The 13,288-nt window shown below is 47.6% G+C and overlaps 1 protein-coding gene across 1 annotated transcript in view; it reads right to left on the reverse strand.

Annotated features, from left to right (window-relative positions):
* Positions 1-605: 605 nt before the first annotated feature.
* The window catches only part of LOC138513901 (glutathione S-transferase P 1-like), a 31,605-nt gene continuing 18,922 nt past the window's right edge, over positions 606-13,288 (reverse strand). The window contains exons 3-7 of the mRNA XM_069629041.1: positions 9,697-9,809; positions 9,301-9,388; positions 6,205-6,308; positions 2,513-2,614; positions 606-945 (exon numbers count right to left, since the gene is read on the reverse strand). Of these exons, the coding sequence (XP_069485142.1) occupies positions 757-945; positions 2,513-2,614; positions 6,205-6,308; positions 9,301-9,388; positions 9,697-9,809 (596 nt within the window). The 3' untranslated portion in view covers positions 606-756. The remainder of the gene's footprint in view (positions 946-2,512; positions 2,615-6,204; positions 6,309-9,300; positions 9,389-9,696; positions 9,810-13,288) is intronic.

A 13,288-nucleotide genomic window follows, 5' to 3' on the forward strand; every position in this document is an offset into this window, starting at 1 on the left:
CCACTAGCAAATGGCACACTGGTAGCCATAATCTCTTCCTACACCCCGAAAACGATGTCAGTTTCTTTTTAAGCAACACTTGGGTTTTGAATGACCACATTAAGATGGCACACTCGGTTGCAGGCACTATGCGCTCTGCTGCTGCCTCTGAGGCATTCTGGGATGTTCTCCTCGTCTGACACCCCTCCCCCTCTGCCTAACAAGACGGATCTCCGGATGAAGCCACACACCCCACATTTGCAGGTTTTTAGCTTGAACTATCCCAGACATTTGGACCCGGCGACCACTGCTCATTTTCGAGAAAGCTTGATTCGACAAAACATCAGCTATCCATGCATTTCAGTTGAATCCCAAATATTGGTCCCCATGCTTAGTTGTGAGGAGTCCAGAGGCCACGCATCTGCCCTAACTCTAACAGCATTTTGGTGACCGAAGCTCCTTTGTGTCCCTCCATTTCTCTGTGCCCTAGTCCCGAGAAACCCCCAGCTGACACCGCAGCTCTAATTAAAGGAAACAGATAGAAAATTAGAGCAGGAAGTCGGATCCGAGTAACTTATTAACAACGGCTCAACCCCTAGTGCTGAACATAACCTTCATACAATGTGTTAATGCTTCACAACTTTTACCATTTTTTTATTTTTTGAAAATATACAAAAGTCAATGGGGTTTCCCCATTCAATCTGCCTTCCCACTTCCCTGTCAGGGGTTTTAGTCCCTTGGTTCTCCGGCCGTCGCGCGGCCTGTGCACAGAGTTGATCAGCGCTTCTCCTTAGGGTGGGCAGGGCGGTTCTTGCAAGCATCACTCTCCATGTAAGCCTTGATTTTGGGGCGGGCATCCATTTTTGACACGTAGGCCTTGAGGAGCGGGAAGGCTTTGAGGCAGTCTGGGTCTAGCGACAGGTGCAGATGCAGGAGGTCGAGGAGGTTGTAATCTGCATAGGAGATCTGTGAAATGAAAACAAAGAAAAACTAGAGAAAACTTCCACAGACTCCCAGGGCCTTAAGATCCATCAGCGACTCTAGAGCAGCCAACTCCATGCAGTGTGAGGAACATATCCTTTGCACCGTAACATTGTACTTTGAAAACATTCGAATTCAACCAAAGCATAGACAGCCCACATTCTTTCTTTCTACAGTCTTTGCACCAATGGAAAGACCTAGACCTTCACAGATCATGGCTCCCCACCGTCTGTGCTTCTATATAGTGGCATCATTTCCACTGCAGTGTCTGGAACAGGCCCCAAGCACCCTATGCCCCAATGTCTCGGTCAGTGGTTCTGTGCATCCATCCCTTCTATGCAGTGCAAGGGACAAACCTCAGAGTCCCCATTTCCAATTCTCTCAGCCAATGGTTCCATCTTCCCATCACCTCTATTTTATTTAATTTATTTATTGTTCATTTATATAGCGCTTACACACAGGTGAAGTGCTTCACAGAGCTTCAAGGCGCTAAGGGAACAAGGTAATAAAGTAATCATTCTTATGCCTTGAAGATTCTGAATGATCTAAACAGAAAACTAGCATACTAGGCCAGATGACATTTCTCCAAATGCATGAAGTGGTACAGTTGAGAACACACTCGATTTTTTGCCTCATTGTTAGGAGAGGGCACAGGGCCAAGGGAGGCAGGCCAGTGAGATAGAGATCCTGTGGGCCCAGGGGGCCATGTAGGTATTGAAAAACCAGGGGGAAAGGTTAGCTCTCTGGGGGACACCACAAGTAAAGAGAGTGGCAAAGGAGAGAAAGGGCCGGAGTTCAACCTGGGAGGGTCGGTCAGAGAGAAAGGAGGCAAGCCATGCCACAGCCTGATCCGTGATGTCCAGGGTATAACAGAGACAGGTGATCAGGATGTTTAGGTTTACTGTATTGAAAGCAGACGAGAGGTTGAGAGGAATGAGGACAGAGGGAGAGTTGGAGTCAAGGTTTGAGAGCAGGGATCCTCTGGGACCCACCTCTAGACAATATGAGGGACAGATTCTGTGTTGTGGGATCCTCGTCGCTGGAGAGGACCTCAGGAACAGGAAGTAGGAGACCACATCTCTCTTCTGTCCTGGCCACTCTGGTTCTTCTGAGCAGCAAGATCCATGCAGTGTGGAGGAACTAATCCAGGGATCGCAACACCAAACAGTCACTTTCTAGTGCAGTCACCACCATGCAGTTCAATGGACAGACAACATGGACACAGTCACCAGTCTCGCGCTCGCTAGTTCTTTGTAAGATCCATGCTGTGTGAGAGGCGGACCTCATGGATCCTAGATCCCTTCTGCTTCTGTCACTAGATATTTGGCTCAATGTCCACCATGCATTGAACATCAACCACATGGAGGCTTTGTGTTCCAGCTGGTAAACCTACAGGGTGATTGCAGGAATTAATGTTGCAGCCCTCCGGGTGAGTGACAGGAAAGAGGTGCCCACACCAACTAAGTTCTCGGGTGCAGGCGCCATTTCCCAACCCTCAAAGAAGCTGAAAGACTTTGCGTCGGATTCTATGGTTGTCTTCAAGATATCTCACCTGGCCTCCTGTGATGAATCCACCTGGATGCTTGGACAGGAAGGTCTCAAACTGGCAAAGCTGTTTGGGCAGGTCTGCCAGGTACTTCTCTTTTCCTGTGTCCTGTAGTGAGTAATCATTAACATTAGGATTCTGTATCCTCTCCCCTCCCTCTCCCTCCTCTCTCCCCCCCAGCCCCTCCCTTGCTGGCCAAGCGATGGAACAGCTGCATTGCAGTGATTCACACACATTTATGACATGCGGTTTCTCATGATACTCCCGTTTTTAACAGTAACATATGTGCTGCACAGATGGACTTGGAGCTCTTGTGGTTAGCTTGCGGTTTGCACCCACAGTTCCCTGTGGGTGTGTGCAGTGCAGATGTGCCAAGAGCATTGTAATGTCAGAGTGCATTGGCCCCTTCCACACGCCTATGCTTTGCCCTCTATATGGAGTCACCTTGGGCTGTATCACTGGAGACATCACCCTTTAGTAGAAGCTGTCCATATGTATACATGGTCTACCCACTGTGAGCATATACCCAGGGATGGTTCATAGGAAAGTTCACCCTTTTCTTGCTCACACTTGTTAAGTGAATGTGATCTACCCTCCATGCAGGAGTACACAGTGCAGTGCCTTTGCAGATAGCTCAGCTCCTTTCCTACAGGCTGGTCATGTGTGTATGCATGCCCTGTACCTTCTGCACAGGTGGGCCTAAGGCTCTGCCACTGAAGAGTGCCCCCTTTCCTACAAACTATTCTTAAGTGTACATGCTCTGTATAGATGCACAGGTGGCCTGTGTCATTTCATATATGCGCATGTTGTAGAGATGGGCCACAGCCTCTGTGTTGCAGCTACCTGATCCAAATACACTGGTTATTTTTGCGCAATGCATAGGGTCCTGCTCCAGGGTAATGTTGCATTTTACGCCAACACTTGTATGAGTGTACAGTCTGTAGAGGTGGGCCAAGAGTGCTGAAATCTGAGAGTGCCCCATTCCAGCCAGCTGCTCTACCCATCACACACTCTTCTGGAGGGCCCAGAATTGTGTAATTGGTGTGTTGGCTGGAAGGCCAGGTCTAGACAGCTGGTGCTGTTCGAGCCCTGTGGAGAGGTCATTTGCCAGGGTCCTAGAGTGTATGATCCTTCCTTGTGGCTGCACACGGTCCTGGTGTTATGCAGTGTTTAGTTTTGGTCTGTGGGGGATCAGGATATGCAGTGGTCCATTCCTGTCTGATTCTGTGCAGAATGTGCGGTGTGGCCTGTGGGAAGCTGGAAGCAGAATTCTATCCCATAGGTCACCTGGCTCAATGTTGGAACCTCTGCGTGGTTTGGAACATCTGGGTAGAGGCACTCGAGTAAGAGGCATATGTGCTAATACTGAATGGGGCCTATGTGACGAAGACACCAGATCCAGCACGGTAGTCCTCTGAGTGCCGCACATGTGCAGAAAGGAGCCAGTGCACCTTAACAAAAGCTACTTGCAAATTACATAACAGCACAGATCCTTTCCTGTCCCTACTTCCATTGACCCTTGTAGCCTGTCCGTGTTCCCCGCCCTGACCTGTATATCTCTTTACCCCCTACACCACAATTCTCATAGCTCTCATGAATCCTTGAGATCATTGTGTGTATTGACCTTGTGGGAGAAGCAGCTGTATGCCAGGGTTAGTGGTTTGCTGTGCCTACTGCGAGTCCAACAAAGCCTTTGCAAATTAAAAAATACAACACAGAGCACTTGGCTGTGTCTGTATTGTTCCCAGCCCCCAAACAAGGATAGTGATCTTTCCCCAGAGGCTTTAAACATCTGCAGCACTGCTAGATGTTCTGGAGGGGCTCCAACTTTCTGATACAACACCTGCATCCCTCACACACTTAAGAGTGTAATTCCCGGATCTTCGGCCCCGATTCTACAATCAGTGACTCCACGCATCGTGGGCCGACCCTCTTGAATTCTGATTACCCACTATTCTGGACAGCCTCTGAATGGTGGTATGATGGCTTCTTTGGGCACAAGGTCACTGGCAGCTCAGCCTTAGACTGAAAGAAGTTGCAGAATGTGGAATTCTGCCTTTCTGCTCTGAAGGCGCTACGGGTCAATTGCATGTAATGGCTCATCCCATTCGAGGATCCACGGTTCCTGCAATCACCGACTCCAGCCGCCACAAGTCTCTTGCAAGTCAATCCTATCAACGTTTACACTTTGAGAAGTGGGGGGATTAAGAGTAGAATGTCTCCTTTTGTCTTTTCATAGATTCTCTTGACAAGTTTGTTGAGACCTCAGACACCTCAGGTGCTGCATTCCTCCTACAACACTTCAATCATACCATATCATAATCAGATGCAGGGAACCGTATAGGGTTTAAACCAGCTGTTTCTCCAGCTGTTTTCGGAACAACTGTTCATATGTGGGTGTACTCCATCTACAGATGGACAGGGGACTGTATGACCCCTTCTTCCAATTCCCCCAAGCTGCATCTATCTAGGTTTGTCCTATACCAATCATGACGTGGGGCCAGTCACCTGCTTGGGCATAAACTGGAGTTCACTCAAGCTATAGCACCTCAAAGCCCCATGCTGTGGCATCCTCAACAGTGAGTGAGACGTGAGGAACTGCAAATACACCACAACTGGGGTGCTCCAAAGACCTGGGGAATCCCAAACTAGGGTAAGCAGAGAAAGAGGCCTTGGGGGGGAAAAGATCCTGCAAGCCAACCACAGAGGACTTCAGGAGTTCTAAAAGCCACGTGACCACCTATGAGTGCAACCTCTTGCAAGGTCAGGCAGGTAGTAATGAACTGGCAACAGCCACCCATGGGATGTAGTGCAACTTCCATGTATCATAACAGACAACCTCCATGCATACTATATTGTTCATTGCGGGTTGAATAGTGCATAACTACAGGTCCGGTCTGGTTATCCATTGTCACATGGTCGAGTTTTCTCATGCTATGAGGGAGTGAGGGAAAGTTGTTGTAAACGGGTGTGGGGCAGTCCTGCCACAGGCAAGAACTTGATGCCAACAGTGGATTGTGCAGAATAGTTGTGTATGAAGGAAATAAAAGGCAAACTTCCTCCTCCTTTATGGGAATGAGGAGGAACCTAATGCAGAAGTGGGGGTCTCTGTAAGGACAAAGTGGCAAGATTCTTATGCGAGAATAATAAAGACAAAATTGCCCCAAAAAGGTCTTCATGCCATCTCCCCAGGACAGATTATTGCTTCACGTGCTACAAGGAGATGTTGTAACCACCTAGAAAGACAACAAAGTGGCCGTCCCCCCAACCACAACCTGTTTTGAGGCAAAAACTAGCAGTAAGATTGGTTCTGGAGGTCAGAGTCTAGGTGAACATGGGCTTCGTGCTCAGTCCACACACATTCTAATTCTGGCTTCCCCGGTTGACCAAACTGAGTGTGATCATGAAAAGATCAGTTTGTGTGCCTTGGTTCATACATCTACAGATATTGGAAGTGCATAGTGCAGGCAGCATTTCAGTAAGAAGAACTATGTGTAAATGTGGACATGGGGTACATTCTTGGCCACACCATCTCTACTTTTGAGGCACACACCATTAATATTGCTTTGGTGGAAAAAGTTAAGACATTAGCTAGACATTGAACACAATAACAACAACAAAATCTCACGCATCTTCATTTCCAAAAAAAGGAAGCTCTTGTGATTCTGGTAATATCAAATAAGAATGTAGAAACCTACATATTCAGTGAAAACAAAACGGCTAAACTTCTGGCGGAAGTCCTCTGCCCCATTGTTCATCATGTCGATAACTCCAGCTTCCTTGTTGTTTTTCCCGCAGAGATCTGCAATGGGAGGCAGAAGGATAAGAATATTGGTGCTTGGTCATACATATTTCAGAATAGGATAAGGCATATGGAACAGCAGTGGGTGTGGGTCGTTATGGGCAGGGACGGCGTCTATGGAGTGCTGTGATGGCCATTCTGAGTTGCGTGTCCATTAAGAGTAACAATGGACAACATGGGATATAGAGTGTTATTCCCAGCTTGGGATCTGAGGTGTGATGACCATTCTGAGTCTTGATGACCGACATGGGACATAGGGTGGGACCACCAGTAGGGATCTGGGTCATGGTAACCAGAACACTGTGGCCATTTCTGGCCATTGTGGGATCTGACACATGTTGGCCAAAGCAAGACACAGTGACCAGTGCTGCGTGGAGGTCCATTAGTCAGCATCGGTTTTGGAGCATGATGGCCAGCATAGGACCTAGACATGATCAGCAACTTGGAGCAAAGGCCTGTTCAGCAATGTGGGGCCTGGGCATGTTGGACGATGTAGGATCTGTGGCATTGGCCAACGTGGAATCCCTGGTTTGGTGTGCAATGGAGTCTGGGCGATGAGTGGCGTGGACTCTACATGTTCCGCAGCATGGAGCCTGCAGCTTGTTGGACATGTGAGACCTAGAGCATGCTTTGCAACACTGGGAGTAGGGAATGATGGGCAGAGCTGGCCCTGGCTGGTTGGGGGATGTGTGATGAGCAATGAGGGATGTGATGGCCAACAAGGAATCCGGAGTGTGTTGTGCAGTGTGAGATCTTGACTGTGAGTCAGTCACAGAAATGATTACCAGTACTGGGTCTGAGGAGTGAGGGGATTGTGGTATCTAAGGCACCCTGGAAATCACTGAATCTGTGTCAGGTAGGCCAGCATGTAATGTGGAACATGATGGCCAGTGCCTGATCTGGGGGTAATGGGCTTTGTGTGATTTAGGCGGGGATGGGTAGCATATGATCTACTGTATTATGACAAGCACACAATCAGGGTGTGATGCTCATTGCATGGCATCCAGGTCAGGATAAAATCTAGGGAGTGATGGCAAGGAACGGATGTGTGATTTTTGGGGCCAATGTAGGGTATATGGCATGGTGGGCTGTGTTGTTTCTGCAGATTGCAGGCCAAATCAACGTCTGGGGAATGATGGTAAGTGCTGGATTTGGAGCTAAATGGACAGCATGGGATCTGCGGCAGGTTGGCCAATGGGGGTCTGGGTAGGATGGCTACCATGTGCATCATAGGCTCTGATACATGCAATGTGTGTTATGTTTTGTATAGTTGTACATATCATTCAAACCTCTATTCTTAGATCCAAAACACTGTAGAAACAGAACTACAAATACCCACATCATTTCATGTTAATGTGTCCTGGTAAGTGGCCAGCTACCTGTGTCTCTTCGGCATAACTACCGGCATTCCTCCTTTAGTAGGGCAGCTGGATGTAGGCTCTGTGGATTATACACTGCACCCAGAAGGCTCTGGTCATCTGGCTGCCATATTTAAATGGTATCACTAGTTCAAGGGCACAGCAATACAAAGCAGCTCCCCGGGGGGTGGGGGGCACCGGAATGGGCTACCGGATTGCTCCTAAAACCAGAAAATGTGGCCAAATTACCCGTTAAGGGGTGCATTAAAACAGAAGACTGGCTGACGTGGAAACGTGCATTGGCCCAATTACCTGGGGACTTCATTAACACCATCTGGAGCGTAGGTATTCATATCACCTAACTCAAATACTTGCATAGTGTCCAACGAAGATCTCCAATGGGATGCATACAGCCCTGTGCCTCTTTCAGCTCTCCTTTTCCTAACAAGCATCTGCATTCTCACTTGCTGATGGGTGCAGTCCCTTCATCGCCTTTCATCATCTCTATTGCTTCCAGTGGACTGAAGAATGGCAATCTCTGGTTCCTTCTCCCGCTCTGCGTACTGGCAGAACATGTTAGGGGATGTTTCATTTAATCATCTATTGCATGGTAAACCTAATGACGTACAGTCTGTGTTTGGAAGACCAGCATCATGGTCTGAACTATTGTTTGTTTTAAGGGAAAGCTGCAGACAGTGGATTTCCAAGAGTATCAGAGACATGAAGCCCTCCTACAACAATGAGGCGTTAGGCAGATGGTGGCATGCAGTGGCATGCAGTGGCGTGGGCGGTCAGCTGACCAGCTTCTTCCAGGAGATAGTACAAGAAATAAGGGGATCAATATATCAATATATCGGCTGTCACAGTCCGATCAAATCCAGAAAGCCTTCAGTGAAGTGCTTTTTTGTGGATTTGGAGCCCTGCAACCATGGCCTGCAAAGCATGGGTTGGTGGGCTTGGGCTTAGGATATCTTCCATCTATTCTTATTGCCCAGGTGATCCTTGCAGAGGGATTTCTTGAACTGCATCCACGGCAATATTTAGTACTAATCGTCAGACTTGTTTTCCTGATAAGCTAAAAGTCTTAGTCGTAGCTATATTTGGAATTCTACCTCAATAGGAAGTCCCAATTTCTGGAAAATGATAAGGATCATCGAAATGGTTGATCCCAGGAACTCGGGCGAGGGCTTGTTTTTCAATTCATCCGGGGTAGACAACTCTCAACTATCTTCATTACACCTTCTACTTCCTCCAAGCACTACAAAGGCACAGCATAGGTCGGGCTATGAAGGTTCCCGACAAGGCATCTAACAGAACTTAGGCACATTTTCCACTGCGAAGAACGCGTAACAGATCATCTGTACCTTGTACCTTGGCTGACTCAGTTCCTCTGATGTGAGGCAGAAATTGGCCCAAGAGGAAATCCTCCGCCAACAATGATCACAGTTGCTGTGATGCGGTTTGCCGTGGACTTAGCCAGAAAGGTTACGATATCTATAAGCCGCCATTGGCACTTATGGGAATTCTCTGGATCCTCCTGAGGGCCATGCACCTCTGCCTCTACCTCTCACCTTTTCCGGAAAGGCTCTGGCCTTCGCCCCCACCCCCCAAGAGCCCTCGCTGCCCTCCCTCACCAAATTCGTGTCCTAAGTATTGGAGGATGGCGTTGGACTGGTACAGAACATAATTTCCATCTTGAAACTTCGGCAGCTGCCCAAACACCTAGAAAAAAGACAAATGGACAGAGATGAAAGAGAATTCTCAGCTGCTGTGCCACCCTGGATCCCTTGAATGGGCCTAGTGATTAAAGAAGTTTCGCAAGCTTGCACAACAAGTGGTTTCAACTTGGAGAAAGATAATGTTTATAAGAAAGCAATGATCTTCTGCTGGCTGTGCAGCGCATTCGTTGCCCCGCCTTCCAGTATACCGTTCCATCTCTCCCGCATCCTCTATGCTGATTACAGCCTTCCACATGAAGATACTAGCCATGAGAGCAAACAAACACAAAACCTAAAGAAGAAGGCACTCACTGCCTCTTTTTTCAGCTTGGATTCTCCAGCCATCCACTCCTGGATTGGCACCACTTCATCCTTCCACTCAGCGCCCTGGTCAGCGAGGAGCAGCCGCATGGCTTCAGCCCGGCCTGTTGGGAGAGAAAAGGTTAATCGTTCCTAGGGAGACAGTGCAAGACATCTAATTTTTTGGTGACTGTTAGAGTTGTCTGATGTGGTTGGGAGGAGGAGAGGGTGGAGGGTTGAGCCTCTTAGCAGCCACTTTTCCCTGTTTAGCTTTGCTCTAGTATGACTAGGGAAGTCACAACACCACACACCGCTATGCCAACAGTGATGCCAGGCCACATTTCCACACAAGGAGTCTCATTACACGTTGGCAGTATTCTGGCAGTAAATGCGCCGGAATACCCACAAACAGAATTACCGATATCACCACCTGGCCATGCAGTATTACCACTGTATGTGTTACTTCGGGCAGTAATCCTGCCAGATTACAAGTGGTGGTTTGGAGTTGTAACCCATTTTATGGAGTTCAGCTTGAAGCTGGAGGTAGCTCCTCCACTTTTACCTCCAAAAATTGGCAGTATTACCATCTGGTAATACAGCGGAGGTAATACCGGCAAACTTGTAGTTTGGCGGTGCAGTAAAAATTGAGGTAAACGGAACTCCCTCCACTTTTTTCCCACACCGCCAAAGTCCCCTGTCCATAGCTGACTGACTGCAAAAGCAAGGTAGGACTACACAAAGTGGTCTTAAAACCTCTGTCCCAGTCCCACTGACTGGTACCTGAGCCTGAGAGGCACCTGGGAGAACCTGGCGCAACCTGCGCCCTAGGCCCCATCTCAGGTAACTTGGACTGCCCTTAGCACGCATGACTGTGGGGGGACTGCACATGGCCATCTGAGCAGCTCCCTACCAGTTCCTGTCCAATATCTTTAGGCATTCTGTATTGTGAAAGCTGTGTGGCTTTTTAAGTGCAGGCTCATATGTTTAGTATTTATATATAAAGGAGAAAGTGACAAGAACTCAATTTAGATTTTTTTCAAATTCACTGATCTATACCAATAGTCTGGTGAAAAACCTCCCTGTACCTATAGTCCTAAAAAAATAGGCCAAGGCCAGTAGTTCCACTACTTCTTTTCTTACACTTCGATCACTGTCCACGGACTGGATTTTGGTATGGCTCATTCAGATTGGTTTGGGGGCCTGGAATATCTATTATTTTGAACTACCGCATTGTGGCCTGACACACGAATTTTTAGGTTGGATATGCTGACCTGAACATCAATATTGACCATAAAGCAGCATGGCTATAATTATAATTGTTCTTTTATAACGCTCTTAATACCGGAGCCCGGTTTCTAAGCACGAGACCAGGTTTCGAACCTGTGTTGCTATGCGTTGTCTTGCTTCCAAGACAAACATGTTGCCCCTGAGCTATCCTCCCAGCCCTAGTGAAGGACTCTAGTGCCCCCCACAATGGGGAGGGTGAGGAGGGTGGCCCCCAGAAAGGTATAATATGGACCTGGAAAATAATTAAAATGTATATATACGTTTTAGCCTCTTGTTTGTACTCGGGATCTGGAAGCCCATTTCTTCCAAGGCATATTGTACCCTTTGGGTCTCTCTACCCACTATGGTGTGTGAAGGCTCCAAGGGGGCTAAAATATGTCCCTTTTAAAAACATATATTAGCGCAGGTGCTATCCGGATCCAGAAACATATTTGTAGTCCATGGCGGCGGCCTACTGAAAAGAATTCATGCCACTGCCACCAGCAACCAAGTAGATTGGCTGTCATGGAGTAGAACCAATCTGCTTGATTCTTACTAGGTCTGCAGTCCTGGGCCCACCCAGCAGTTATTCTGTGGACCAGATCCAGGTAGCGCAAAAATGGCAGGTAGGTCCACAGATAGTTCTGGGAGAACCGAAATATAGAACTGACTTTTGGACGCTTGTGGGCAGATATAAAATACAAGAAACAGTTCAATGGATGTGCACAATACCACAAAAGGCTCACAAGTCGGAGTAGACATGAGATCCACGTGAAATGTTGGCGCACAACCCTTCCAGCATTTCTGGCTGAAGGCGAGAGGGAACTAGCTCTATGAAAATGTAAGTTTTGGGACATATAACTTTTCCCTCCTCACGCTACCTCTCCCTCGATGAAACTTACAAAAGAAATTCTGCCAGGTTTTTAATTTTAGGGACCCTTTGGGGAAGATTAATTGAATGGTGCCCAATGTATAAGCTAACCAAAAAGTGTTAATCTTATGGGGAGCTCAACTTAAACATGACCATAGAGTTGCAATCCCCGGCTCTGTATTATGCATAGTATATGGTACCCCATACCATATATTCTAGGGATATTGCAAATCCCCCAGGAGTTCAATGACCACAGAGGAGCCATGCCATGCAAGCTGGTGACTTATTCCTTAAAATGCATACCCACTAAGTCATCTCCTCTACTATCCTTGACTAGCAGCAAAGCTTCCAGTGTTGGACATACTGCATAAGTACACATCTATAGGGTTGGAAATATATCACAGCTGCGTAGTGATCTCATTTTCCTATCACAGCTGAATAGCGATATCACTACTAGAATTTAATAGAGATTGACTGCAGGTTTCTGTCTTGATAGTGCAGGCATCCATGCATTATATATGTGATAAAGTAGCCCAAACCATATGTTTTAAGGATCTTGCAAATTACAAACATGTTCCGTGACCATCAGTGTCTCGAGGCTGCAGGAGATATGCCTTTATTAAGTCGCGGAAGGCTGTATTGATTTGCAATATCCTTAGAACGTCTAATGTCAGCCCAGCTGTAATTTTTAACGCTGATTATTGTTCAATCGATAGCTTCATTTTTAGGTTTACTTATTTATATTGTGCGTCATGCAATCCAGGGAGCTCTTTCTTTGCATCGCTTTTCCCACGGGAACTAGAACAGCTGGGTTGTCAGTTTCCTTCTGCATGATATCCACCAAGGTTGGTATTTATGTTGGCAAGGGGGCCCATAGTGTTGGTGCTAAAGACCCTCTTCATTGGGTACTAGTTCCTGAGATCATGGGGGTCATTACGAGTTAGGCGGTAAGGGTTTACCAGCCCCGGTAAGGATGCCGGTTCCGGTAAACCCTTACCGCCCTATTCCGAGGTCTCTTAGCGGGTCTCGGCAGGAACGGCTGGTCTGACCAGCCGTTTCTTGCGGGACCCGTTATGGGACCTTGGAGCTAATAACGGGCCCGCAATTTGCGGGCCCGTTATTAGCGCCTTCCCCATTCCCATTGAGCCCTATAGGGACTCAAATGAGAATCGGGAATGGTTTACTGCATAGGGACTTACCAGGTCCGCATAGGTTGGAATGTCCCGGTAAGTCCACATTCAGTGAGACCAGACCTGGACCCGGGTTTGGAGGCAGCCATGGCGCTAATAGCACCATGGCTATCTCCAAACTCGTAATGACTCCCCATGAATTGATTTCAGAGTCCAGGATGTTTGGAATATGAACCTAGCTCTGTGCATTGACCACTGCATCTGTGTTGGCCAAATTTCAAGGCCGCTAATCTCTGCAGCGCGACTCAATCTCTGCCTTAAAAAGAGGGTTAATATT

Source organism: Ambystoma mexicanum, chromosome 12, assembly GCF_040938575.1.
Source record: "Ambystoma mexicanum isolate Mex_15411 chromosome 12, UKY_AmexF1_1, whole genome shotgun sequence".
In the NCBI taxonomy this organism is placed as follows: Eukaryota; Metazoa; Chordata; class Amphibia; order Caudata; family Ambystomatidae; genus Ambystoma; species Ambystoma mexicanum.